At 37.7% G+C, this 24,618-nt stretch overlaps 1 protein-coding gene across 5 annotated transcripts in view; it reads left to right on the top strand.

Moving 5' to 3' along the window:
* Positions 1-24,618, top strand: part of CDH2 (cadherin 2) — a 124,489-nt gene that overhangs the window by 75,984 nt on the left and 23,887 nt on the right. For all 5 annotated transcript variants that reach the window (XM_064507349.1, XM_064507353.1, XM_064507352.1 and 2 more), the window contains exons 3-13: positions 6,233-6,459; positions 8,332-8,478; positions 9,525-9,680; positions 11,397-11,541; positions 12,606-12,778; positions 16,820-16,957; positions 17,331-17,516; positions 19,767-20,027; positions 21,523-21,661; positions 22,932-23,165; positions 23,485-23,718. In XM_064507349.1, coding sequence (XP_064363419.1) covers positions 6,233-6,459; positions 8,332-8,478; positions 9,525-9,680; positions 11,397-11,541; positions 12,606-12,778; positions 16,820-16,957; positions 17,331-17,516; positions 19,767-20,027; positions 21,523-21,661; positions 22,932-23,165; positions 23,485-23,718 — 2,040 coding nt within the window. The remainder of the gene's footprint in view (positions 1-6,232; positions 6,460-8,331; positions 8,479-9,524; positions 9,681-11,396; positions 11,542-12,605; positions 12,779-16,819; positions 16,958-17,330; positions 17,517-19,766; positions 20,028-21,522; positions 21,662-22,931; positions 23,166-23,484; positions 23,719-24,618) is intronic.

Here is a 24,618-nt window from a genome sequence, read left to right as displayed (position 1 = left end):
ACAAGCATATTTATACCACAGAGTAAAAGTGTGTATTAGTAGTAGGCTTTACCTAATGCCTGCAGCAAATCACTCTCCTGGAACTGCCTTCAGTTAATGAGATAAGTGAACAGTATGAATTAAACCTTAACTATTGCAAATAATTTTTCCTTTTAATTATTGTTTTCCTAACTGACTAGAGAAATGATTAAGCAAACAGTGCTGTATGGAAATGTGGAAAGCTAAGCTGCTAAGAGTCAGAGAGCGAAACATCTGAAGTTGATAAACAACTTTGAATGTATCCCGGTTTTTATCTCAGCTCAGACTTTGGTGTGATTGTTTTTTTTTTTCCCCTGTTGCAAGCTTCGTAGCCTGTCTTTCAGTTGGCACAAGGTTGCGAAGCTTGCAAAGTCAAGCAAAAATAGAGGAATTAAGAAGGAAATAGCAGTATTGGGCCCTTAGTAAGTGGCAGGACTCCCATTCATTCCTGATGTTCATTGAAGGAGCCTCCTGCTCCAGCATGAGGGAGGGTGGCAGAATGCAGTGCCAGGTACGAAGGTTGAGATTTTCAAAAGCAATGGAGCAATTACTGAATTGCCGTGCTTGCTTTTCAGAAAATGGTAAGCAGGCTGCCTTTTGACAGTCAGGCTTTCTTTTAAAGTGTAGCAGGTTGGTTACCCCCAAATGCTCAAAATGAGTAGGTTTTTTTGAGATTTTCCTGGATGATGTGGAGTATGGTATCAAGTACAGTGCTTTGATATAAAAGGACAAAAGAGAAAGGGATTAGAAGAAAGACTGGAAGAGTCTATTAGAAACAGTGCTGGTATTTAAGTCTTTCTAAAGGATATAATGCCAAATTGAATTATAATAGAGTTAGGAAAATGCCTCTGTCTAAAGTGACCTAATTATATTCCATATTAATTTTCCATTAGTAAATTCTATATCTAATTTTCTCAGCCTACAGGTGAGAACAGGACATTTTCCTGACTGTTCTGGATCATCCATGTATCAGAAAAGACCAAAAATCAAATAATGCTTTTAATCTGGTCTCGAAGTTCCAAAATCACAACTACTCTCGCAGTACTCTTGGTGATGCAAAAGGCAAACTAGAATATAGTTCAGTTCTTCATAATTATGATGGTCCACCATGATGTAAAAAATCCACATCTCTAACTCAACATATACGCTTGAAGGTTATCTGTACTTGTAGTGCAGGATGTCTCCTGGGCATTTCACATGTCACGCGGCAGAGCCATGAGGTGAAACATGAGTATGTGCATTCTGTTAGCCCGACCAACAGATCACCTTACAGATACAGAAGTAACCGGTCCGAAGAAATGACTAATTTATGGAGTAGTTAATTTCATTTTGTTTTTAGGGTAGTTTTCTTCAGTTTCTCTCTCTGCAGAAGTAAAAGACTTGTTAAATATATACTCTTTTTTGGAGAAGGTACAGTGTGCAGATAGTTCAGCAGAATGTTCCCAGATAATTTCTCATACTGTCAAAAGTAAAGCTGGTATGTGGCGAATAGTTGTATGTAAGCCACTTTCTTCTTCTATTTTATTTGCTGCAGAGTGATTCTGGGTGGATTAAATACGCCTGGGTTTTCCCTTTTATGATACGCACTTTGAACTATATTGCTGGAATGCGTATGTTGTTAGCACTTGGAAGCTGGTGCAATTTCCATAATGTCCTCTGAGTGAGCCGAAGCCTTGAGGTTGATGCTTAGGCATTGAGAATAACATTCAAGACAAGTAAAATTATTCCAGCAAATGAGCAGAAGGAAATGCACTTTTTTGTTTGTGTGCGTGTGAACGTTATCTAGAAATGAGTTTGGTGTTTTCGAATAATACAGAAATCCAGATGGCAAATTCAACACAACTGTCAAAACAAACAATGACAGTTCTTTATTAATATTGTTTTGTACGTGAATTTTTTTGTTAAAATTTGATGTTAATAATATAGACTGTTACATCATTCTGTGCTCAGTCCTTGGGTAAAATAATGTTGGTGAGTTTTGCCTAAGACAAAAAGAGAGCAGAAGCAGGTTGTCAAGAGTGCAAACCAACGTGAGCAGTTGAAAAGAGGTTTTTACTGTCTGAGAAATAGCTCTAGGTAATTGAAGATTACTAGTAAGGTACATGAGATTAGAGATGTGTTTTACAGATATTATGATTCATTCATATCATGAGAGATGAGTGTGAATGGGGGAGTTCAGTAGTGTACTCTAAATGAATTTGCATGTTTAGTACTTCAGGTTTTGTACACTACACGTTTATACACATGTTGTAATTACTTCCATGCAAGAGTGTTAATTTGAAAGCTTGCTTTAATACCACAGAGGTGTAGGTTTTCATCTTAGAATTTTGTTCTCATTCCTCCCTCCCTTTCTCTCTTTCCTTTTTAAGTAAAAGATTATATTTGTTTTGGTTTTAGTACCAGAAGAGACTACAAAATTAGGATACTTACTGTCTCCTGTTGTAGGATCCAATACTTTGATATTAATCATATGCCAATACTAAATATAATTTTTTTCTGATTAAAGACCCTGTTTTTGTAAATCCTTATGCACAGGCTTATTTTGAGCATGTGAAATAATTACCCTGACTCACATGCTCCAAAATAGACATGCATATTATTATGCTGATATGACATAAGGTATTCTCTTTAAAACCGAAATAATTGTATTTCAGATTGTAACTGAATGTTTCCTGGTGCTTGCAAATAATGTATTTAGAAATATTTTTAAAAGTAGCAAATATTTCTGAAGATACTCAAAAGAGACACAAAAAGTGACTTTTGAAAAGCATGCCTCCCTTAAGTGTGGTTAGAACCTCACTGGTATAAATAACCATTATTCTCAGTGAAAAAAATTGCGCAGCATTCTTGCAAAAAACTTTGACTAAAAACCTAAGGTCAAAAACCACTCTTTATTCATATCAGTTGAACACTGAAAAATGAAAGAAAGTGATCTAAATCAAATTTACAAGACTGATAACCATGCAGTTGAGGGGGGAGTAGCTACTGCACAACCTGTACTCTGTCAAGGTAATTTAATTATGGATAGTTATAGTTGAGTATAATTTGTTAATGTGTGCTTTTTGCAAAGGGAGAATAATTCTGCTAGAGCATTGACAATTATATACATTTTTAGCAGGATGCTGCCAAAGGAAAGATATTTTCATTGAATTTCTTAATGTACAGTTGCCTGGAGGAAGAATATCAACAGAGCGGCTAGCAGATTTTTTTTAAGCTGTTAGAGTCTATATGTAAGAAGATACATGTTGGGAGGGGGTAGAAATCCTGTTCTTTATGCATTTGAATATATTAAAAAATGAATATATTAGGTTAGTATGTAATAGTTGGTAAATCACTTTTATAAAATATCATTCTGATATCTTAAATGGTCTTTTGGACCATAATGAACTGGAATATTCATTATAATATTTTTCAAAAACAGTGATGATCAAAGTTTAGATTAATACTCGTTCTCTTTTCCACTCCCTACTCTTCAGAAGTTAGTCTCAGAGAGCCAGAGGTGAGTCTTAGCCCTTTTGGTCAAGACAGAGCAGCTGTGGCTGGGTTTGGAGGCTAGCTGAGACACAGGGCTATCGGTTGTATTCCTTGCTTTTTTTCTTCTTTATCCTCAACATGAACTGTTTCAGAGAGTTTTGTTTGTGAACAGAGATTTTATTTGAAGGAAGCTCGGCTTCCCCTGTGGTGTGGGTGGTGAATGCCTCCAGAACCCAAGGAGAAGCCACGTAGTGCAGTCTTCTCAGCTAAATCTGCAGTAGCATGATCAAGTTATTAGAACATCAAATGTAGAAACTTTGGAGTAAACTCTTCTTCATAACTTCTTTCTTTTGGTGCTTGACAATCTAAGATATGCAGCTCTGAAGGTCTGTTAATCAGAGTTAAGGAATTAAAATTGCGATAATGATTTTGGGGTACTGGTATAGTTGATATAAAATTAATGGTTAAATCCTTGATTTAGAATCACACATTTTCTCAGGAAGCTGTTGCATTTTGCAATACAGCTGTGGGAAAGGAGTTGTGTGTTGAAGAGAGTGGGGTAAGATTACTGCTATGGTTGAGGTCTGGGAGCTCAACTTCTGCCTGCAAATTTTCTCCTCCCATGTGAACTTCCCAGGAGAGGCCTGCTACCTTTGCTGGATCTTGCAGACCTTCGTTACGTCTGTAGATTCATTAGAAGGGATGAGTCAGTTGTACCTTTTGTAGTGTTAGGATGGAGCTGAGGAGAGGCCAGCCTTAATGAGCCACATCTATAAAAAATTAGAGGCCTAGTATTTATTAACATTTCAGCGAAGCATTCTCACTGCTGAGGGGGAAGACCTGAGGCAACATTTACAAGGAGCTGTAGGAGGAGCCCTAGCAATGAGACGCAGGGCTCTTACCTGCATAGATTTGCTCTTCCATGAGTCTGTGTCCTGTGGTGCGGGAAAAGGCCAAGCCACACAGACGACGCTGGAGTTCCACCAAAGAGCCTTTTGATCCCTCAGAGTAGTCTGGAAAAAGCAGTATTCCTGCACGGCTCAGCAAGTTGTTAAAGAGGCTGACATTTTATCATTTTTTTTGAACAGTGCTGTACTTTGTTTTATTTTTGTAGGTGATAGGCCCTTTTAAAAAATATTTTGGTTAGTCTCTTTTGTCATGAGAGGGCAAATGGGACATTTTGGATAATTGAAAGGGTGTATGTAGTAAGGAAACAATTTTTATCTGTCATCTGAACATTAGCTCAGTCCTTGAAGTTCAAATAGTAAAAGATAGGATTCTTCTTCTCAATACATTCCTTTAACCAGTGCATTCCAGAAGAAAGTATATGATGCACGGCATTTAATAGTGATTTTTCTTGAGAGGGACCTTTAGGTTTTGAAGCTTAATAGTTTGTGCATGGTTTAGCACAATATAAAAAGCCCAATAACTGAAATGAGGCATAAAGCATCATTTCATCTTCACTATGTGCATTTTAGCACAACCTTCATAATGATGTTTTGCACTTCTATTGCCCATACAATCAAAATATTTCATAATGCTTTGGAAGCATTAAAGAACAATCATTGGTTTTAACACCATACTTCCATTTTTTTTTAACCTACTATTATATGCAGTAACCCAGAAGATAAGTGATGGTGAAAACAGTTGGGTGAAGAAAGCAGCAACCTGCTCTTAGGTCTTATCGTGTGCATTTCATGGCATTGTCTTTACAGACACTTGGACTGCTTGTTTCATGGGACGTCTTTCAGATGGCACAAAAGTTGGGGGGGATTAAACAAGAAAAGGTAACTCTTAAAAAGATGTATAAATGTGTGGTGCATCGAGCAACTTAAAGAACAAACGAGCATAAAGTGAATACTGAATTTGCTCTGTGAGGAAAGTACTTACTGCTGCCTCCATTTTATAGATGAAGAATGAGGAGAATTGAGCCTGGAGCCCATAAGTGACCCACATGAGATAATACAGCTGGCTATTAATACATTGGCTGAGCTAGGAATAGAAGTTATAGTCTCTTCACTAACTCCTGGCTTTCTGCTTTACCCCCATTATCGGAGAAGGTAGTGGCAGCACAATTGTTTGTGATTCTGATTATGACATGATTATATTTATTGAGCATTTCTCAGTTTCTGATTTTGATTTGACTGAATCTCTTCTTGCTTGAAGTGTAACTCTCTATAGACATCCCAGTGGAATTGGAGTGAAGTGTACCACAGGTTATGAGAGAAAATAGATTTGTTGTTTGGGGGATTTTTTTGAGGGAGGCAGTTTATCTAGTATTAAAAATTTCTCTCTACTTCACAGTCATCTTAAGCAGAAAAGTCTTTAAGTTTCTTATTTTAGCTGTCTTTGATACCCTTTACTTTCAGTTATGTAAGTGTCTGCTAATGGTGATAATTTCTACTGAGGTTACCTGTCCCAGGCTTCACTGGGAAATAACTCTTGTCAAATCTGAACCTTTTTTACTGTAGGGATTGCAAGGGCTTTGTGAGGTGAGAATTGGGAACTGAATCAGAGTCCCACATTCCTTCTGTATAGGTATACTGTACATACTGTTACATGGACTGACCCTTAAAGTATGATTCTTACCTTATAATTGCATGTATGCAGTATAACAATGGCAACAAGTTCCTTTTTCTGCTTTTGAGTGTTTATTCCTAAGGCTTTTAATATCACATTGAGTTCAAGTGGGCTGCTTTTTCATCTTTCATTCTTAATTTTGTGTCCTTCTGTTTTACAGTGAGGTTTAGAAGCTGTGATGGAAACAAAAAAATACACTTTGGAAGCAGTGAGCCAGGAGATTTTAGAGTAGGTGAAGATGGTGTGGTATATGCAGAGAGAAGCTTTCAACTTTCAGCAGAGCCCACGGAGTTCGTAGTGTCTGCTCAAGACAAGGAAACCCAGGAAGAATGGCAAATGAGAGTGAAACTAACCCCAGAACCAGCATTCACAGGGACTTCAGCAAAGGTAAGAAACAGCAGAAAGCTATCTGTATCAGTATATCTCAGGAAATAAGCCTAAAAATAGGAATTTGATTGTCTATCATGCATTTGTACATGAGACATTTGGGTAATAGGAAACTAATGCATGTGTAATTATAAAGCTGTAGCTTTAGAAAGAACTCCCATAATCAATTATTTTGTGGCTTTGCTAAGACATGGAAACTCCTGTCTGTTTAAGTATATAAGATTCATTTATGTTTGAGCTTTTTGTGTGTATCATTTGAGATTTATACCTGAATTTAAGTTGGACATGGTCATTTCTTTATTTTAAATTGCTTGAAAGCATTACAGTATTTATTCAAGCAGTTAAATATAATCACAAAATAAACAAATCTCTGCTAGAATGCATTAGTCAAGTTTATTAGATGGGAGCTGTAGATTTACCGCAGTAGTAGGAAAGCATTTCTGGCATGGAATATTGGCTTTGTCTTGTCCCTTCATAATCAAATTGGAGGTTGTAAATTATTCATGATTTCAGCACTACTTGGTAAGGAATATAGTCTCCCTCTGCTGGAAGCTGCGGTAGAATAAACCAACTACTATAACACAAATCAGACCTAGCCATATACAAATAACATAATATATTTACCTTAGGAAAACGATATTAAGTCTACTCTACTTGTCTATTATATTGCTTGCTGCCTGCTGTTTCTTACTTTCTCTTACAAAGAGCTTAAATTACAAATAAAGAGCAATATGTGTGCTTGGATTAATATACCTGTAATAGGTACAGGTTAAAGATTTAAGTGTGATTTTAAAATAGTGTAATTATGCAAGACATTTTTCTGAACGCACACTGGAGACCAAAGCTGTGTAATCCTCAATTTTTTTGTTTGCCTCTTTGCTCATTGTTTTTGGTCATCTAAGGCAAATTTTTAACAAAGAAATATTGTAGTTTTGTCTGTAGCAGAAGTCTAATAAAAGAGGAGGTACATAGATATGCAAGGGCATGCCCTGTTCTTTGCAAAGATCCAGTTCTAGCATCCTTAACATCAGTGGAATATAGAGTAGGGGAATCTGGCCTTCAGTTGTGCTTCTGTTTTTAGTCTCTGACACATTTGATTAGATAAAAACAATGGTTTTCTCTTAAAAGATTTAGAAAGTGTTTTTGTCTCCCTCTCTTCACCCTCAAGCAAGCTAGCCTGGCTATATTCATGCTGGCATCCAGAGTTAAAGGCTGAAATGACTGCAGATATAGAAGGCAATAGAAAAGGAATGTTGACACCCAGCAGAGATTAATGCCCAGTGTGTAAAGTGGGTCATCTACAGCATCCATCATGGCTGACATAGGTTTAAAATAATTACAGCATTAATTCTATGGGATTTAATAGGGTCATAAATATTTGAGACATTCCTCTCCAGTATGTATTAAACTTCTCTTGGAACTCAAATTATATTTTAGCGCACCCAGATCTAAATTTAATGTACAGTAGCACATTACCTGAACTGAAGTTCCAACTAATGAGAAATACATAAAGGCATACTATTAAATTCTGCAAAATATTAACTACTTTCCAGAAGGTGCAGAGTGGTTTACACAGTAGTACTATATTATAAATGGCTTATAATTCTATTTTTCCTCCAACTGGGAAAAGGAAAAAGAAAAAAAAAAAGAAAAAAAGAAAAAAAGAAAAAAGGAGCTCTTAAAATTTCATAGTACAGTCATAAATAATACTGCTTATTTTCATACTGCACTGTGAATGCAATTAAAAAGTTCTATCAACAGAGAGGAAAAGCAGCCTTTCAGTCAATTATGTAATTATCCAAATGATTTTTTAACATATACTAGCAATTCGTCTTCTAATATGTGCTTAATTTTATCATGTACCTGGGAAAGGACCAAAAGAAAATTGAAGACATCGTATTTCCATGGCAACAGCATAAGCACAGCAGCCATCTGAAGAGACAGAAGAGGGACTGGGTTATCCCTCCCATCAACCTGCCAGAAAATTCCAGAGGGCCTTTTCCTCAAGAACTAGTTCGGGTAAGGACATTAACAGACATGCGGTTTTCAGGGTCCTGTGGGGAGTTCTCAAAGAGATTGTGGGAATGATGTGTCGTTCTTAGCCCAACTGTTTTTCTGATTTCTGTTGCTACCACCATGCAGTAGAATGTGTCCTTGATTGAGGTGGTAATTGCCCTGATGAATTCCTCCTGGTTAAGGAAAACCTCTGCCAGTTCAAAATTCTCCCAAAATGCTCCAGCATCTGGCTCTGGAGTCTTCCACTCAGGGCCGTGTGCAGGAACGAGCGGGAATAGCAGGAGGCAGTGGGATGCGGCAGTGAGGTGTGCTAACTTCTCAACGGCCCTGTGCAGCACAGGTGTAGCCGTTGCTGAAACTCCAGCACGGGACAGGGCTTCTGACCGCGGCACTACTCACAATCAACTTCTACAAGGGTTTGTTAGAACTTATACAAATATTAGCACAGGCTGATAGGTTGGAGCATTGCTGTGCTTTGGAGATGTGCTTGTTAGTGTTTCCACCACCTCTGGAAGATGTGCTGCCCATTAATTGCTTTCTTGGAAGATGAGACTGAAGTTCAGCCTTTAAAAATCAAAAAACAAGAAGAAAAGCGAAACTCGAAGTTTCTAATGAGCTGCAGTATTGTCAGTAGCAGAAGAGAATCTGTAGCTTTGGTCTGGAAAGATAGAGGGGAAAAACAGACTTGTTATTTCTCACATAGTTTTATGTTAGTATGTGTTTTGTGTAACGCTCTAGGATCTAAGCAGTTCTGTGTAAGGTAAAAAATACTTGCTGGTTTCGTTTTAATATAGTTCTTCCTACTATGAGAATTAAACTCGGCTGGTTTTATGATCCTGAAAATTCACTGACTGGCTTTCTAACAAAAGGAAAGCACAGCTGAAAAGCTCAAGTGTTGTGCTAACTTTATAACATTTCCAGAATAATTATTTTTACAAGTTTAGCCTAAAGATTAAAAAACAGACTAGAACACCATCCTGCTGTCTCAGCAGCAGTTGCAGCCACTAGCTGTTTGTAACTAATGTCAACAGTGTTTTTCTGACCCATAGATTAGGTCTGACCGCGATAAAAGCCTTTCACTGCGGTACAGTGTGACTGGCCCAGGAGCTGACCAACCTCCGACAGGAATCTTCATCATCAACCCCATCTCAGGACAGCTGTCTGTGACAAAGCCTTTGGATCGGGAGCAGATCGCTTCTTTTCATGTAAGAGTTTAATTTACTATAAATCAGATTATCAAATTGAAGATTAATATCTGCTTCATGCATGACTTGAGCAGCTGGCATAGTTTTCTATGAGATACGATTTGAAGAGTTTGTAGCAGATTTGTATTTATATTTACTGTACTTACTAAGGCTAACTATTTGTATGTTTAAACAGCTTAAATACATTAACATGTATAAACAGTGATTTATTGCATTTAGATAAAGTAATTATAAAGGTTGAAATGTGGATTCTGTAGCTTATGTTTCAAATACAGGCCATTGATCACAGTCTCCACTGTATTGCATATTTGTCAAAAGTTTACTTTTAATACAGCAACTTAAATTAGGACATGACTACTATTAGAATTGCGGCAGCTGTGGTTTGAGAAATGGATGGGAAGAATAACCTACCAATTTTCATTTCCAGGGGCAAATCTAAGCATTTTAATGGAATTGTAAATTAGGTCTGTCAGCTTATGAAAATGATATTCTTTGCTCTAAAGGAATTGACAAAGTAGACCACGGATTCAAATGTTAGCAGAAAAGAAAGGTTTGAAGGAAAGGGGGAGACCAAGCTTTGACCTCAAGTCTCCTGCTTTTGAGAGAGCACATTGAAATTGTTATGGAAGTCACTCAACAACTGGAGAGTGTTTCCAGCATGTCACGGTGTAAAACATCCCTTAATTGGCTCTCTGGGAAGCCTCCTGAATGGAGGTTGTAGCAGATGGCATTTGTGGATGGGGGCCTGGCTATTGCAAGGGCACAGCACCTCCAGCATTCATGAGGTTTTACTGAGAATTTGGCATTGACAACTGAAGATTTAGTGACTTAAGAATTTAATGGGCCATTTCCAGAGTGGTGGGTTACCTATACCCTCTTGTTCTTTCCCGGTAGATTTGTAGTCAGGAAATGTATGTAATCGGCTTCAGCAGGCCTGCCTGCAGAAGCAAGTTGCTCTTTTGCTCAGCAATTGACAGGCTCTGGCCTGGATATGTATGGGTTCATGTTTTCAGAAAATACTGGATTATTTTTTTTTTTTTTTTTTTTTTTGTTCTTTTCCTGGCTGTTCATTTTTATATGATTTCGGTAAACCTGAGTGTCAAAGGTAGTTGTTCAGTCCTTTTTGACAATCAGGGCATTAAATTTAAGTCTCAAGTGTCTTTGAAACTCGGGCCATAAACTGTAGCCAATTTTAGCCTGGAATTTCAGTGTGTTTACTGACAGTGATTTATCACAAACTTTACCTTGGTGCTTCAGATAACATAGATGAATTCCATATGCTTTTACTTTTTTTTTAAAAAAAAAAAAACACTTGAAAGTGATGCCAATGTTCATTCCCTGTGGATTGTTAATAATGCCTATCTGTTTAGTTTTTATCTGTTTCATATAGAGCTGCATGTTTCTAGAGTCCATTTTCTAACAGTCATTATTGAAAACAGAATTATATATGACAGCATACCTTGGTATTGCTCAAAATTATATTATTCAAAATCATTTTGAGCGCGTCAAAGAAGTCTGCAACTTAGAATAGATTAGAAGTTTGAACAGCACTTCTGTTAACCTGAAAACTTAAATGATCAATACAGAGTAGCAGAGGCAGATACCAAAATACATTGGGCTAAAGATGTGTGGCCTGAAACTTCATGTCACCATTATTGGTATCTATTTGTGCTTGTGTGTTTTGCAAGTTCTAATACCTCTTAATGATTTTTGCAGCTGAGGGCACACGCAGTGGATGTAAATGGAAACCAGGTGGAAAATCCTATTGACATTGTCATTAATGTTATTGATATGAACGACAATAGACCTGAATTCTTACACCAGGTTTGGAATGGGACAGTCCCTGAAGGATCAAAGCCAGGTAAGGCATGGGCTTTCTAAGTGGAGGAAAGGTATGTGATAACATTTCGGAGATGATGGAGGAGTGTTTTCAGATAACGTAATATTTTCCAAGGTGACCTGTTAGTGTAGTGAGCAAAAGCTCAGATACTGCGTTATTGTTTCACCTTATTTTTAATTCACATTTTAGCATGCTAGGATTATTCCCACAGAAAGTAAGTATTATGTATATATAGTCTGAAACAGAGGAAGGTTTAAGAACATGACTTTAAGGTTCCTGCTTTTGAAAATCCTATTTAGAATATGATAGTTCTTACAGTTATGTTGACAATACCAGTTGACATTGATTTAATTGATGACTCAGGGTATACGAGACTTCCCAAATATCAGCACATTTGATTCTAGTTCTGAATCTTGGAGGCTTTGGAAATACTGGGATTTGAAATCAAGCATTTTTGTTTGAAATCTGGAGAAAACCTTAAATAATATATTCACATCTCATTTAAATTCTAATCAGTTCATATTTAGTAGTGTGTGCTATGGCTGAAGCCAGTTTCTTAATTTTTCAGTTACAAAGTGAAATTTTTAGAAAGGTTAACACAAGAAATGTAGTTTGTCACTTTGCAGTGTTGACTTGGCACTTGAGATAGAATGTGTGTTGAGAAAAGACCTTTGAAAAAGTATTATTTACATTGATTTTCATTTGTTATCAGTACGTGCACCAATTCTGAAAATGAAGTGTATTTCTTTTGGCCCAATTAATAACATTTTTATCTAAACATGGGAAGCTGTGTTGTTACAGAAATGTTATTTATGGCAGAATTGTAGGATTTCATTGTTTATGGAGCTTCTTCGGTCATAAGCAAATCTGATATTTTATAAACACAAAGTATTTTTATCTCCTCTTATGTATTTTAATTTCTCTATTAGTGAGTCTTGGTCTTAATCAGTTTGTTTTAAGTAAGAGAAGGAATGTGCAGTGTTTACCAAAAGAAATATATGCTTTGACTGTTTTTTCCTTGTAAGTGACCTTGTGTAATCTGAGCAAACTGTTTATATAACATCAATTATGTATCCTGCTGTTAGGAACCTATGTGATGACAGTTACCGCCATAGATGCTGACGATCCCAATGCACAAAATGGGATGCTGAGATACAGGATCTTGTCACAGGCCCCAAGCAGCCCCTCACCAAACATGTTTACAATCAACAATGAGACTGGTGACATTATCACTGTCGCGGCTGGGCTTGATAGAGAGGTAAGGCAGGTCTTAATCTCATAGGCTAGGTTGCATTTAATGCTGTGAAGATGCATGTGTTTTGCTAGTAATTTGCACGTTTTTCAAGTTTTTTTCCCCCTCAAATCTGAGCTTCTTCCCTTCCTTCTCCCAGCCAGCACTGATCAACCTGTTTTAGGCCCAGAGAATAAAAACCTGGGACAGAGGAAATAAATGTGGGTGAAAATTTCACTCGTGCTTTTTGCACCTGTAGTTTCCCTTACTTCTGGGGGTCATGGAAAGAGCCTTGCCTCAAAAGTCTGAAAAGCCTGCCTGCTTTTAAGGAGCAAGTGCACACTATAGCAGAGCAATGCAGATGAGGACTTCAGGGGCTCGTGCTGGTTCTGAAATGGGAGGCTCCATTCTTCAGCTCCAGCCCACTCCTCTTGCTGAGCTCCATAGACAAAAAGTACTCGGGAAATGGAATTGTTTATTTCAGAAGATGCAGGAGAGGAGAACAAAAGGAGCCAACCTCACTCTGTCCTCTTCCTCACTCTTCAGAGGGGTGGTAAATACTTTAAATCTTCTGGATGATGTGTTGCTAAATTTGTAGTAATTACCTGATGTGAATTTCGTTGATTAAAATAATCAGAGGAAAAGTTATTGATTTTAAAACGTGAAAAGCATGTCTGTGAAAAATAAAACAGTCAGTAGTGGAAGCTGTATAGAGGCTGTTATTGAGGCCTGGACATGCACCGAAAAACTTTAAAAAAGAAATTTTGACTCCATCAGTAATTTCCTCCTACATCAAGGGCAAGTCCCATTCTGTCTAGACTGTTCTTCACTATTCCAGCCACCAGAGATGGCGACTGTACAATTCTCTGCTCTAGTTCACCCGTCTGTGAAATGAGAATAACAATATTTCCCTCCCAGCTTCAGATCTGTCACGTGGACTGTGTTTTTTAACCACTTTAAACTTCACAAGAGATAAGCATTATTTTATAAATAAACTATAAAGTCCAAAGAAATCTTTTTTCAGCGTATCTTTTTTCAACTTCTGTTTTACTAACCTCATTTTAGGTTATTAAATCTGAAGGCTTTTTTTTTTTTTTTTAACTTGGTTTGCTGTTCAGCTTTTAGGTGTTTGCTTATTTAAAATGGAGAACAAAAAATGCTTTCTGATGTTCTGGGTTGGCTATTAATCTTCTGCTGCACTTTGCAGTTTGCAGGTGGCTATCAGAAGATTTGAAAAGCTGAACAAACTGTTAGGTATTGCAATTAACTTTTAAAGATTTGTTAAATTAAATTCTATTTAAATTTAAAGAAATGGCTTCAAGGAATGGAAAAAACTGAACTTACAGTATTTCCATATTAAATTAAAAGAATGGTGGGCGTCTTTGTCTGCCCTTGGTTTTAAAATCCTCTGGTCATTTTCGACAGGTGAATTTTCAGAAGAGCGTAGTGATAATTCTGAGTTTTATATTACTAAGTGACTAGCTATACCAGAGTGTTTTAGCTCAGAAGAAACCAACTGTCTGTAGAACTTAAAGTAAAACTTCCAAATACGCTCTCATATTAACAGTTGGAGAAGCCTAGTTGCTTGCCATCACTCTTTCTGGATGATCACTGTACTGATACCCAAATGAGTAACTCTTTATAAGCATTTCTTTCACATTTTGAATATTAATAGTTAATTTTAAATCATTCAAATATTAAATTAGACTAATATAAAATAGAATGGCTTCCTTCCCAAGTCATTGTTTTGCTTCCTTCATTTCCTGAGCTTCTTGGAGTAGACTCCTTGTGTTGTGATTTAGTTGACAAAGCCAGGCATGAATCATGCAGGTCTCCTGACTGTGAGCTGAGAGTGCTGTTGCCTTCTGGCTTCCCGCTGGAGATGGTCCCCAGGAACCTCCTCAGCTGGGGTACCCAATTCTTTTCCCTTTTTTCCAAGTCATGCCTCTCTTTGTAAAGCTCTAACTGGGCCTATAAAATTCAAGACACAGTTTTAATTTCTTAAATTAAGTGACACATTAAGAATGTGAGCATAAGTGTGTTTATACACTATCTATTGCAGGCATGCAGAAAAAAAAAAAGTGGTTGCTCTGTGGTTGATGGCATCCTGATCTGGTAGTACTTTAGATTAACACACAAACTGGGGTGTCTACACTAACGTATACATGAGGAGAGCTACTGAGGTAGGAGACTCAGCTAAAGGCAAAGAAAATCTTCCTTTTGCTTTCCCAAAAGGCGGTCTTTTCTGAGTTCTGTGCAGGCTACTGACACATGCTCAGCTGCTTTTTCCTGGCTGCTTCTCAACCCTCATTAAAAAGAGAAAGAACCACCTCCCCTTGTTTCCCCATGCTTGGAAAGTTGGTCTATGTTGTGTGCTTGTTGACTTCCAAAATTTCTTCCCCAGCAGGTTTTCTTTTCTGCATGTGACTGCTGGAAAAAGACTTAGTGGCAAGGAATTGGGGCAAGCTACTGGGGCACTTGTAGGGATGGTGCAGGGGTTTCTTTAATGAAACTTGCTTCTTGGGATCAGTATCTTAAGGCCGAGATGAATCTGATGCACCTGCTGTTTCAATAACATAGAATCATCTGGCTACAAGATTTGCTTCAATATCCTCTAGATTTTATTGCTTCACAATAAATCAAGTACTTTTTTTCTGGATAAAATCAATAGAAGTATTTCTTTGATTCTGCCATGACTGCTTCCCTTGTTTGTGGCACAAAGGAAACCTTTAGGATGTTTATTTAAGCCTTTTAAATGTCACTTTGCAAGTATATTTTCTAAAGCAGAATTTGTATACATATTTGTGCGTTATTAAACTATATATTACATTTCTTTATAAATAATATTAGTGTTGATATCCATAGTCCCATTTTGTAAAATATTTCCCTGAGAAATAATCTCTTGTAAAGCTCAGTCCTTAAGCAGTAGGAGAAAATATGGTACTGAATGAAAACTTTTATACTTTTCTTAAAGTATTTCCATTTTGCCAAAAAAATCTTTGTCCAACTGCTTCAGCAAATAGTTCATAAAAGTGATATTTCAAAGTAATAGCAACTTCTTATATATGTGAATTTTTTTTTTTTTTGAAAGAACTAAATTTAAGGCAATAACACCTAGCTCTCTCTGGGCTAGAAAGTGCTAAAGTTAGAACCGAACTGGTAAATCAGAAAGCATAGACAATATATACATTGCACAGCCGAAAGAGTGGGTGAGCAAAATCCACTTCTAAGCAACTCTGCATAAAAACCATCTTTCTAGTTATTTTAAAAAAATACAGCCTCGTCAGTGTAGTTTTATAAAGCTAACCAGTTTGAGGTCAGGTCTCTGGGCATTTCTTTTTCATAGAAATGAGGCTTTTGCTTCAGCGAGTCCTGGCATGATTCCAGCAGTGACTTCAGCACAGAGCTCCCCGCTGGAGGGCGGTTCCTAAAGGCAGAGGGAGCAACGGACACCGGTGGGGCTGGGGGAGGCAGTGGATTTCTCCCCTTGGAATGCTTAACATTCATGGGAATTATCCATTTGGTTATTCCCTCCCCCTTTCTGCCCTTCCTAGTCTCTGTTAGCCTTGACATCTCCAGTTTCCATAGTGATAGCAAGAAGTTGCAACTACGGTTTTATACTTAGGATTGGCTAAAACAAAGCCTCGGCAGTTACAGTCATTTGGCCGACTGTGCTTTGGCTCAGTTCTCTTAAATGCTTTTGAGGACTTACCCTTTTGTTTTAGTACAAAATATGCTTTTTTTTTCTTCGTTTGAAAAGTGTTGTTAAATCTGCAATGACCACCTTAACTATATAAAGTACTTTTGATTTTTCAGAATAAGAAGTAGGCCCTCTGCCCTAGTCTCAGTAATATTTGAAAAAAAGCAAGCAGTTTAATGTATTAAGGCACAACCTGGTGCTATATTTCTGTGATATAAACTTTGCTCCGGTCATTTCAAGTGATGCTAACTAGAAGAAGCAGTATGATCGGCTTATTGCTTAGTGAAGTGCAATTTAAGAAACACCTGCTGTCCTACGGTAATGTTAATCTTGTCTATAACTTATGTTGGTGTCATTTTGTGTTTTAGAAAGTACAACAATATACATTAATAATTCAAGCTACGGACATGGAAGGAAACCCAACATATGGTCTTTCAAACACAGCAACTGCTGTCATCACTGTGACAGATGTCAATGACAATCCTCCAGAGTTCACTGCTATGACTGTAAGTACAGGGTAGGAGTAACTGAAGGGTGTGCATATTTATAACCATTTCCCTCTTTTGTCATTATAGTTACACATTGTAAATATTTATTACTTACTAAATAGTTTACAGCAGGTAGGATTTAAATATGGGCAGATTATATCCTTTGCATATGGTATTCTGCTTAGTCCAAAGGGCAAAGTTTGACTAGGGAATCAATCAAACCACCAGTTTTCTGGGTGGCCTTAGGTAGACTTTGTTAGATAAATCGTCAGAGCTTCGGGGAAGTAAGATGCGCTCCCTAACATTAAATTAGATGAATGCCAGTCTGTTCAATATGGTCTTGCTCTCATGTGCTTTTATGACCACGTTAAATACTTTGTTGTCTTTGCAGTTCTATGGTGAAGTACCGGAAAACAGAGTGGATGTTATAGTAGCAAATCTAACTGTGACTGACAAAGATCAGCCGCATACGCCTGCTTGGAATGCCTTGTACCGCATGACGGGGGGAGATCCCACCGGGCGATTTACTATTCTGACTGATCCCAACAGCAATGATGGGCTGGTCACTGTTGTGAAGGTAAGAGATGCTTACAATTCAGTGAATTAAGCAGGGATGGAATAAGTGGGAGAACATGGAGAATAAATGTGAACTCCTGAAGCCAGCGTGAGACTCGAAAGTAAAATAAATGGGCACTGTCTGTCTTGCGGAAGTAAGCCATTCATCTTTTGCAGTGTTTCCTTAGTTATGCTATCAGTAGTATTCTAAATGTTCAGTTTTAAAAATTGGGTTAGGTTGTTGAAAATGACAGATTTTGAATGTATATTTGCCAAAAGATAGAAATTGGCTTGTGAAAAAGCATTTGCTGAGTATTCGTTGCCAGTATGAGCGAACAGCTTCCTCCCTCTTGGCCTCCGTTAGTAGGCATGCTCATTGTCTGCTGGTATTATGTCAATATGTTCCCATTACGGAACTGACACAGATTAAACAGTCAAGGCACAATCAGAAAGGGAAAAGTGATAGGTAGGAGGCTGCTTCTACAAGAGGCTTTTAAAGACTGGCTATTTTTAAAATTTCATTTAAATGCCTTTTATGGAATAAGCTCTCTATCTTCATTCTCTAATCAGCATAGGTCTGTGTTGAGGGGTGACTTGTTTCAAGTGATGATAACAATGCAGTGCTATAATTAAACCTGCCAAGCAGTAGCCACCTTTCCTCATGGCTGTCTGATAAGTGTCTCCTCTTTGAGTTGGTCTGTTCTGGTTTTGAGCCATCTACTTATGAAGTCAAGTGTGAGATGCCAATGTTCCAATCTGGAATTTTAAACATTCACTTTTTTCCTTTAGTTTCCTTTTTAATTATCTCAGTATCTAGATGGAAAAATGTATATATCATTTTTGTACAGCTATAGTGATATTTATACTAGTATTTTTTACAGAACTGTCTCTGATCTATAACTGCACTTCCCCAGAGGTTCCAATTGTTATATTACTTTCTTCATGCAAGAATTTTTTGAGTTTCTGTGCTTTATAATTGGGCACATACCCATCTTTCCCAGATCTAGGAAGAGTATGAAACTAGAAACCTCAGGAAAACTGAGTTTAAAAGAAAAGGTCAGATTAAAGTAATATAAAGAAAAGCAAACTTAAGATTCCAGATTTCTCTGAAATTCCAGAGATTCCAGAATCTGTTTGGTGTAGCTTTACTCATTTAGATTTGTTAAAAAATAAATTTGCATCCCCTGTACTGCCAGAGTATCTCAGTGCTTTATTACACATGACCTGGTTTAAAGACAGAGTAGCAGCATGTGGGAGCCTCAGTGAAAAGGGACTTATTCCTACGAATATGGGCCAATTATAAGGAAGGGGTCAGCCATACCATCTGAAATCAGCATAGGAGAATTACCTTCAGGTGATTAATGGCAGCCCTACAGTCTGGCCAACGGCACTCCTTTAAATACCTATACACAAAAATAGTTGGAGACTAGCTTACAATTTTTATTTGTAGTGCAATGAGTCAATCTTCGATCTGTCAAACTGTAATGAAGATCAGATTGTGTACTGTTGCTTGCCAGGTGCCACCTGTAAGCTACAGGGCTCCTTTGAGTCTAGAATCAGTGCAAGCAATGCAGTACATAGTACTAGTCAGAAACAGGCCTTAAGAAAAGCCTCAGCCACATGCAAAATGACAAAGGAACTCTAGCCTCAACCTATTTTTATTCCTCCTTAAATTACACTGCTGGCTCAGTGATGAAGGCCCTAAACTGAAGGGCTTCTGGGCTGTGAAGATGGGAGCTGCAGGTATACCAGCAATGGGATTAGCTGGAATTACAAAGTCGTTTTAAGAAAATGTAAGGGCATGGGAATCCTTGATCTAGAGGGGTAGGTTATGGTTGTGATCTTGTTTGAAAGAAAGGTTCATTCCGACAGCACAGAGAGACAGGTCCTGCCCTGATAGAGAGCTCCTCAGGAGGCATGTCTGCTCAAACAAGTGCCTGGCACCAGGATGGGAGCTTCTGTATCTCCCTGTGATGGAGCTAGCTGTTTACCCAGTTTTCACTAATGGCAGAACCAGAGCATGTTAAGTCTAAGAATGCCAAAGTGTTTCTAGCTCATCAAACTTTACAGTTGCTACTGCTGCTAAGCAAAATCCCAATCAAGTCGTATGTTTAGGTATTTCAGTGATTGCGTTCTCTTCAGACTCTGCTCATTTTTTTTGAGAAAGCAGTCTAAATACTGTCTGAAAACTCACTTTACTGTAAAAATGTTACTGTGTGTCCATCACTATTGTGAGTAAACGTTAACACTCCCTGCTCTTTACTTTTGCCAGCCTATTGACTTTGAGACCAACAGGATGTTTGTGCTCACTGTAGCTGCGGAAAACCAAGTGCCTTTGGCTAAGGGGATTCAGCATCCTCCCCAGTCAACAGCAACTGTGTCCATTACAGTCATTGATGTGAATGAAAGTCCATATTTTGTTCCAAACCCTAAGCTTGTGCGTCAGGAAGAAGGGCTACTTGCTGGTAGCACGTTAACAACTTTCACTGCTCAAGACCCAGATCGTTATATGCAGCAAACCTCTCTAAGGTACCTCGTAATATTACAGTTAATCAATGATTGTATCATGTCCTTCAGTCTTGAAATGTAATATATGTTTTAGAGTGAATGGGGAGCAAAGCAACTGTGTGTTAAATGACTCCATTTAGCACAACACACAGCTAGACCAAAACGTCATGTAGCTTTTTTTGCAGCCCACCCAAAAGTGAGTTTTGGCTGTAGAGAAAGAGTGACCTGGCCAACATTCTTAGGTCTGTATATTGGAGGGGGTTTTGGAGTCATCTTTTCATGCTAGGTCCCAATTCATCAAGATAGTTATGTAAGTATATATGACATCCCAATGAATTCAGTCAAAGCAGATACATGCTGGTATGAATTAATGGTATGAATTAAGATTGTTTTCAATTTAAATTAACCAGTAATTTTGATACTGTAGCAGAAACAAGTCAGATTGTGGACCAGATCATAAGGGCTTTCTTACGCCTTGTTTATCCTCCACTAATATAAAGTATTCTTGTCCATCTGTGTACTCTTGTACTGATAGCTGTGATTGTAATTTGCCTAATGCCTAAAATTAATCTAAATTGAGCAAGTGGAGAGGATAAAACAAAATCACATAAAGAATGCTTTTGCCTGTCTTGTTTAAAACATGGTTGTTGGCTACAAAGCTGAGGCATGGCTATGAGCTTTAGGCCAGGATTCACTTGCCTAGCTTTTCCAACAGCTTTTTAGGTCATATAGAAGAAACTTCAAAGCTGTTTTTTTGGCTTTCCTTCCAAAATGAAGATTGTTATTTTTACTACTTTTTGCTTAGCTGTTGCTGATATCTTGTTCTTTTTTTGGGACATAACTGTCACAGACATGATAGCATGAGGACTACAGAATATATACATTTTTGATGAGCTAAGATAGCTTGCACTTGGTTAATGTCAAAGCAAAAATTTGTCGGATAGAAGGATGGTTTTGAAAGACACTGTTCTTTCAATTGAAGATGAGAACCATGTAGTAAAACCTGGGCCTCTGTAGGAAATAAACTTTAAGCAATACTGAAACCTTAAAATAATGTGAGTTAGTGCTACCAAGCACCATTTATATGCTTTTACCTCTATCCATCTCTCCTGCTTTGATTGCTCCCAGAACCTAAAAGTATGAACACCTTTGTAGGTACAGAACAAACAAGAGGAATCTGTAATGAAGTGTAGTAATTTAATATGTGTGTGAATGTCATATAGTTTAAGATAACTATACGATTTGCTAATTTGTTAAGTATATATTCATTTTTATATAAATCAAAGTTTCTTTAGTTACATGACAACTTACATGGCAAGGCACTTAAGGACAGTCCTGCAATAAGATTCTTGAGTATGCATTTTCAAGAATTTTAGTAATAAGGCTAAATGGAAATTTGTAAAGTATTGTGTCCAAATACCAAAAATGTGTGTTCAGAATACAAGTGAAAATATTTATGTTGTCTTTGAAAAGCGTCTTGCCATATAAATAACACATTCTATGATCAAATACACAGGTACTCAAAACTTTCAGATCCTGCAAATTGGCTGAAAATTGACCCTGTTAATGGGCAAATAACTACAACTGCTGTTTTGGACAGAGAGTCAATATATGTGCAAAACAATATGTATAATGCAACTTTTCTTGCATCTGACAATGGTATGTATCATTGTGTATGTTTGGTATTGGTATTGTAAGTTTTAAAAAAGCTTTCTTCTGCATATTTGAATGGCATTCTATTTTACCATGAAAATATGCTTAGAATATATCTGGTTGGAAGTTAAAAGCCTGTAATAATATCAGACTTGATATATTCCCCAACTACTTGGAAGACAGGCTGAAGAGTAAGTTTGTGAGTTTGGAGAAAGACAGTGATTTATTTCCGTAAGTCTAGAGAAAACTGAAAAAGCATCAGAAGACTGCGGTAGCTTGAGTGAATGCACAGCCTGAGTGGGGTTGATGAGTTTTAGCATTACTTTATGGGGAATAACATGCTGAAGGGGGGTGCGGGTTGCATTTTCTTTACACTCTTACTTCAGCAGTACAGGGGAAAAAAATGTCTTTTCAATGTCAGTTTGTTAATGAAGCTCTCTGCTCAAAAATGACTCCTTTGAGTTCAGATGGAATGCTTTGCTGATTATACCCAGTATCACAAAGATGGAAAGGTATAATTAGGAACATTCTCACGTTAGAGGGGAAGCCTGAAACACTGGGGCTATTTACCTTGGAGAGAAGACAAATGGTGAAATTATGCAAACTGATACAGTATAACAAAGATCAGCTATTTCTATTCTTTTGGCCCCATTCTGGAGAGCAAAATTAAATGAAACTGGAATGAGATTTGTAGAAAAAAAACAAGGGGAGAGAACCATTGCTAATTATACTGTGAAATTCAGTGCCTCATGTTCTCATAAATGTGTGAATTTAGCAAGGTTTAAGGAAGCATATCACATTCAATATGGATAACAGGAATGTCTAGAAGTATGAATCTGTGTGCTGAAAAGTATTAGAAAGAATTTAAATAGCATACTTGGGGTGAGAGGCGATCGTAAGTATTCAAAGTTATAAAAGAAATTTTCCAGAGGATAAATTATCCCAATTCTACGCTTCTTTTCTCTGAAGCATTTGATGTGGGCTGTCTCTGAAGAGGACTGTCTCTCTGATCAAGTAAAGTGATTTCATTTTCCCTGATCCGTGGAAATGCAGTTATTTGCTGAATTTTGCTGAATACAGCATTCTTTTTGTAGACAGACTATCTAAGGATTTGTGTGTTTGCAGGAGCAGTCACAGTGTTAGATTGGCTAGATGAAGTCAGAATCCCAAAACTGAGGTGTGCACATGTATGTGGTAATTGAAAAGTGTTGGTGTGATATCATTTAAATGACTTTCCAATTGGATACCATCTCAAGACCATTTCCTTTTCTTGAAGGAATTCCTCCAATGAGTGGAACCGGCACACTTCAGATATACTTGCTTGACATCAATGATAATGCCCCCCAAGTGAATCCAAAAGAAGCCACGACATGTGAAACGCTACAGCCTAATGCTATTAACATCACTGCTGTGGACCCTGACATTGATCCAAATGCAGGCCCGTTTGCCTTCGAGTTGCCTGATGTACCTCCTAGTATTAAGAGGAACTGGACCATTGTTCGAATTAGTGGTAATTAGCATTACAGAAATCCTAATTGCTTTAAAGGAACTATTGCATGTGCTTTTCAGTGTTTTACTTTGGTGCTAATTCACAACATACATTAATTTGGTTAATATGAATTGGAAAGCACCTTAGTGTGAGATCCCCAAAGAACAAGAATTTTTAAGAGAAGGTGTTCACCTTAATAAAGTTTTTCATCCTGACTGTCATGCAGCCGGTTAAGTAATGTTAATGCAGAGCTCAAAGACACAACTTTTTTGCCGTTACTGTTTTCAATCCCCATGAGCAACACATTATCTTTCAACAAGTGCCATGTTTTCACCCACAGGTGATCATGCCCAGCTTTCTTTAAGGATTAGGTTCCTGGAGGCTGGTATCTATGATGTGCCGATACTAATTACAGATTCTGGAAATCCACATGCATCCAGCACGTCTGTTCTGAAAGTGAAGGTTTGCCAGTGTGATATAAATGGGGACTGTACTGACGTGGATCGGATTGTTGGCGCAGGACTGGGCACTGGCGCCATCATTGCAATTCTGCTTTGTATTATCATCTTGCTCAGTAAGTAGAGGGATCTCTTAAGCTTGGCTCTCTCATTCTTACATCACAAGTACCATCTTTGTCTGTGCATTAAAACATAAGACTAGGAAGTGATTAAAGACTCAAGTCCAGGAATTGTTGCTGTTTACTTTAGTGTCTTGGACAAGTATACAAACTTTCTGATGGTAAAGGAGTAGGAGTTTGTGAGACTGAGACTCTATGCAAGCTTTTGCATAGATAGTTGGCTGTTATGAGCACATTCCCCAGGCTGGGCTTATGGAAGATGCTTTCTGTCTGTGCCCAAGGGCACGTTACATCAGTGAGTGACCAGGATGAAGAAATGATTAGCCCTCAGAGGCCTAGCCTCTATCCTGCTGCTGGTATTGTTTGACTTGACACCACCCCCAGCTGGTAACAATGCCTCTAAGGAATGCTCTGGTATTATTTCTGTTGTGCTTCAGATTAATGTAAGTAGAATATTTTATAATTTGGAAAGTAATACATCACAGCCCTCATATAAGGCCTGACAAGGAGGCAGCCATGCAGGAAGAGATGTGCGTCTTTAAGTACTGCATAAAGTTGTACTGGTATTTTATTTTTGTCTCTAGTGCATTTAATAAGGGAAATGACTGAACATCATAACTAAGTGTCTGTACAGTGTAGTAAATTGGATGCTAGCTCTCCTACACATTATGGTTAACTGATTTCTGATTGCGGTGGAACACAAGAAAGGGATTAACCTATTTAGAGTATACTGTGCACTGGTCCAGAATATACAAAATAATGAAAAGGAGTCTTTAAAAAAAAAAAAAAAAAAAGAAGAAGAAAAAGAATGAAGTCTTTGAGCCTGGCAAAGCCCATAGCTGTATACAAGGGCAGTACAGTGATTTCCGTGATACAAGATATTCTTAAAATGTTAAG

This window comes from Dromaius novaehollandiae, chromosome 2 (assembly GCF_036370855.1).
Source record: "Dromaius novaehollandiae isolate bDroNov1 chromosome 2, bDroNov1.hap1, whole genome shotgun sequence".
NCBI classification, from domain to species: Eukaryota; Metazoa; Chordata; class Aves; order Casuariiformes; family Dromaiidae; genus Dromaius; species Dromaius novaehollandiae.
This window is presented reverse-complemented; position numbering and strand designations above follow the sequence as displayed.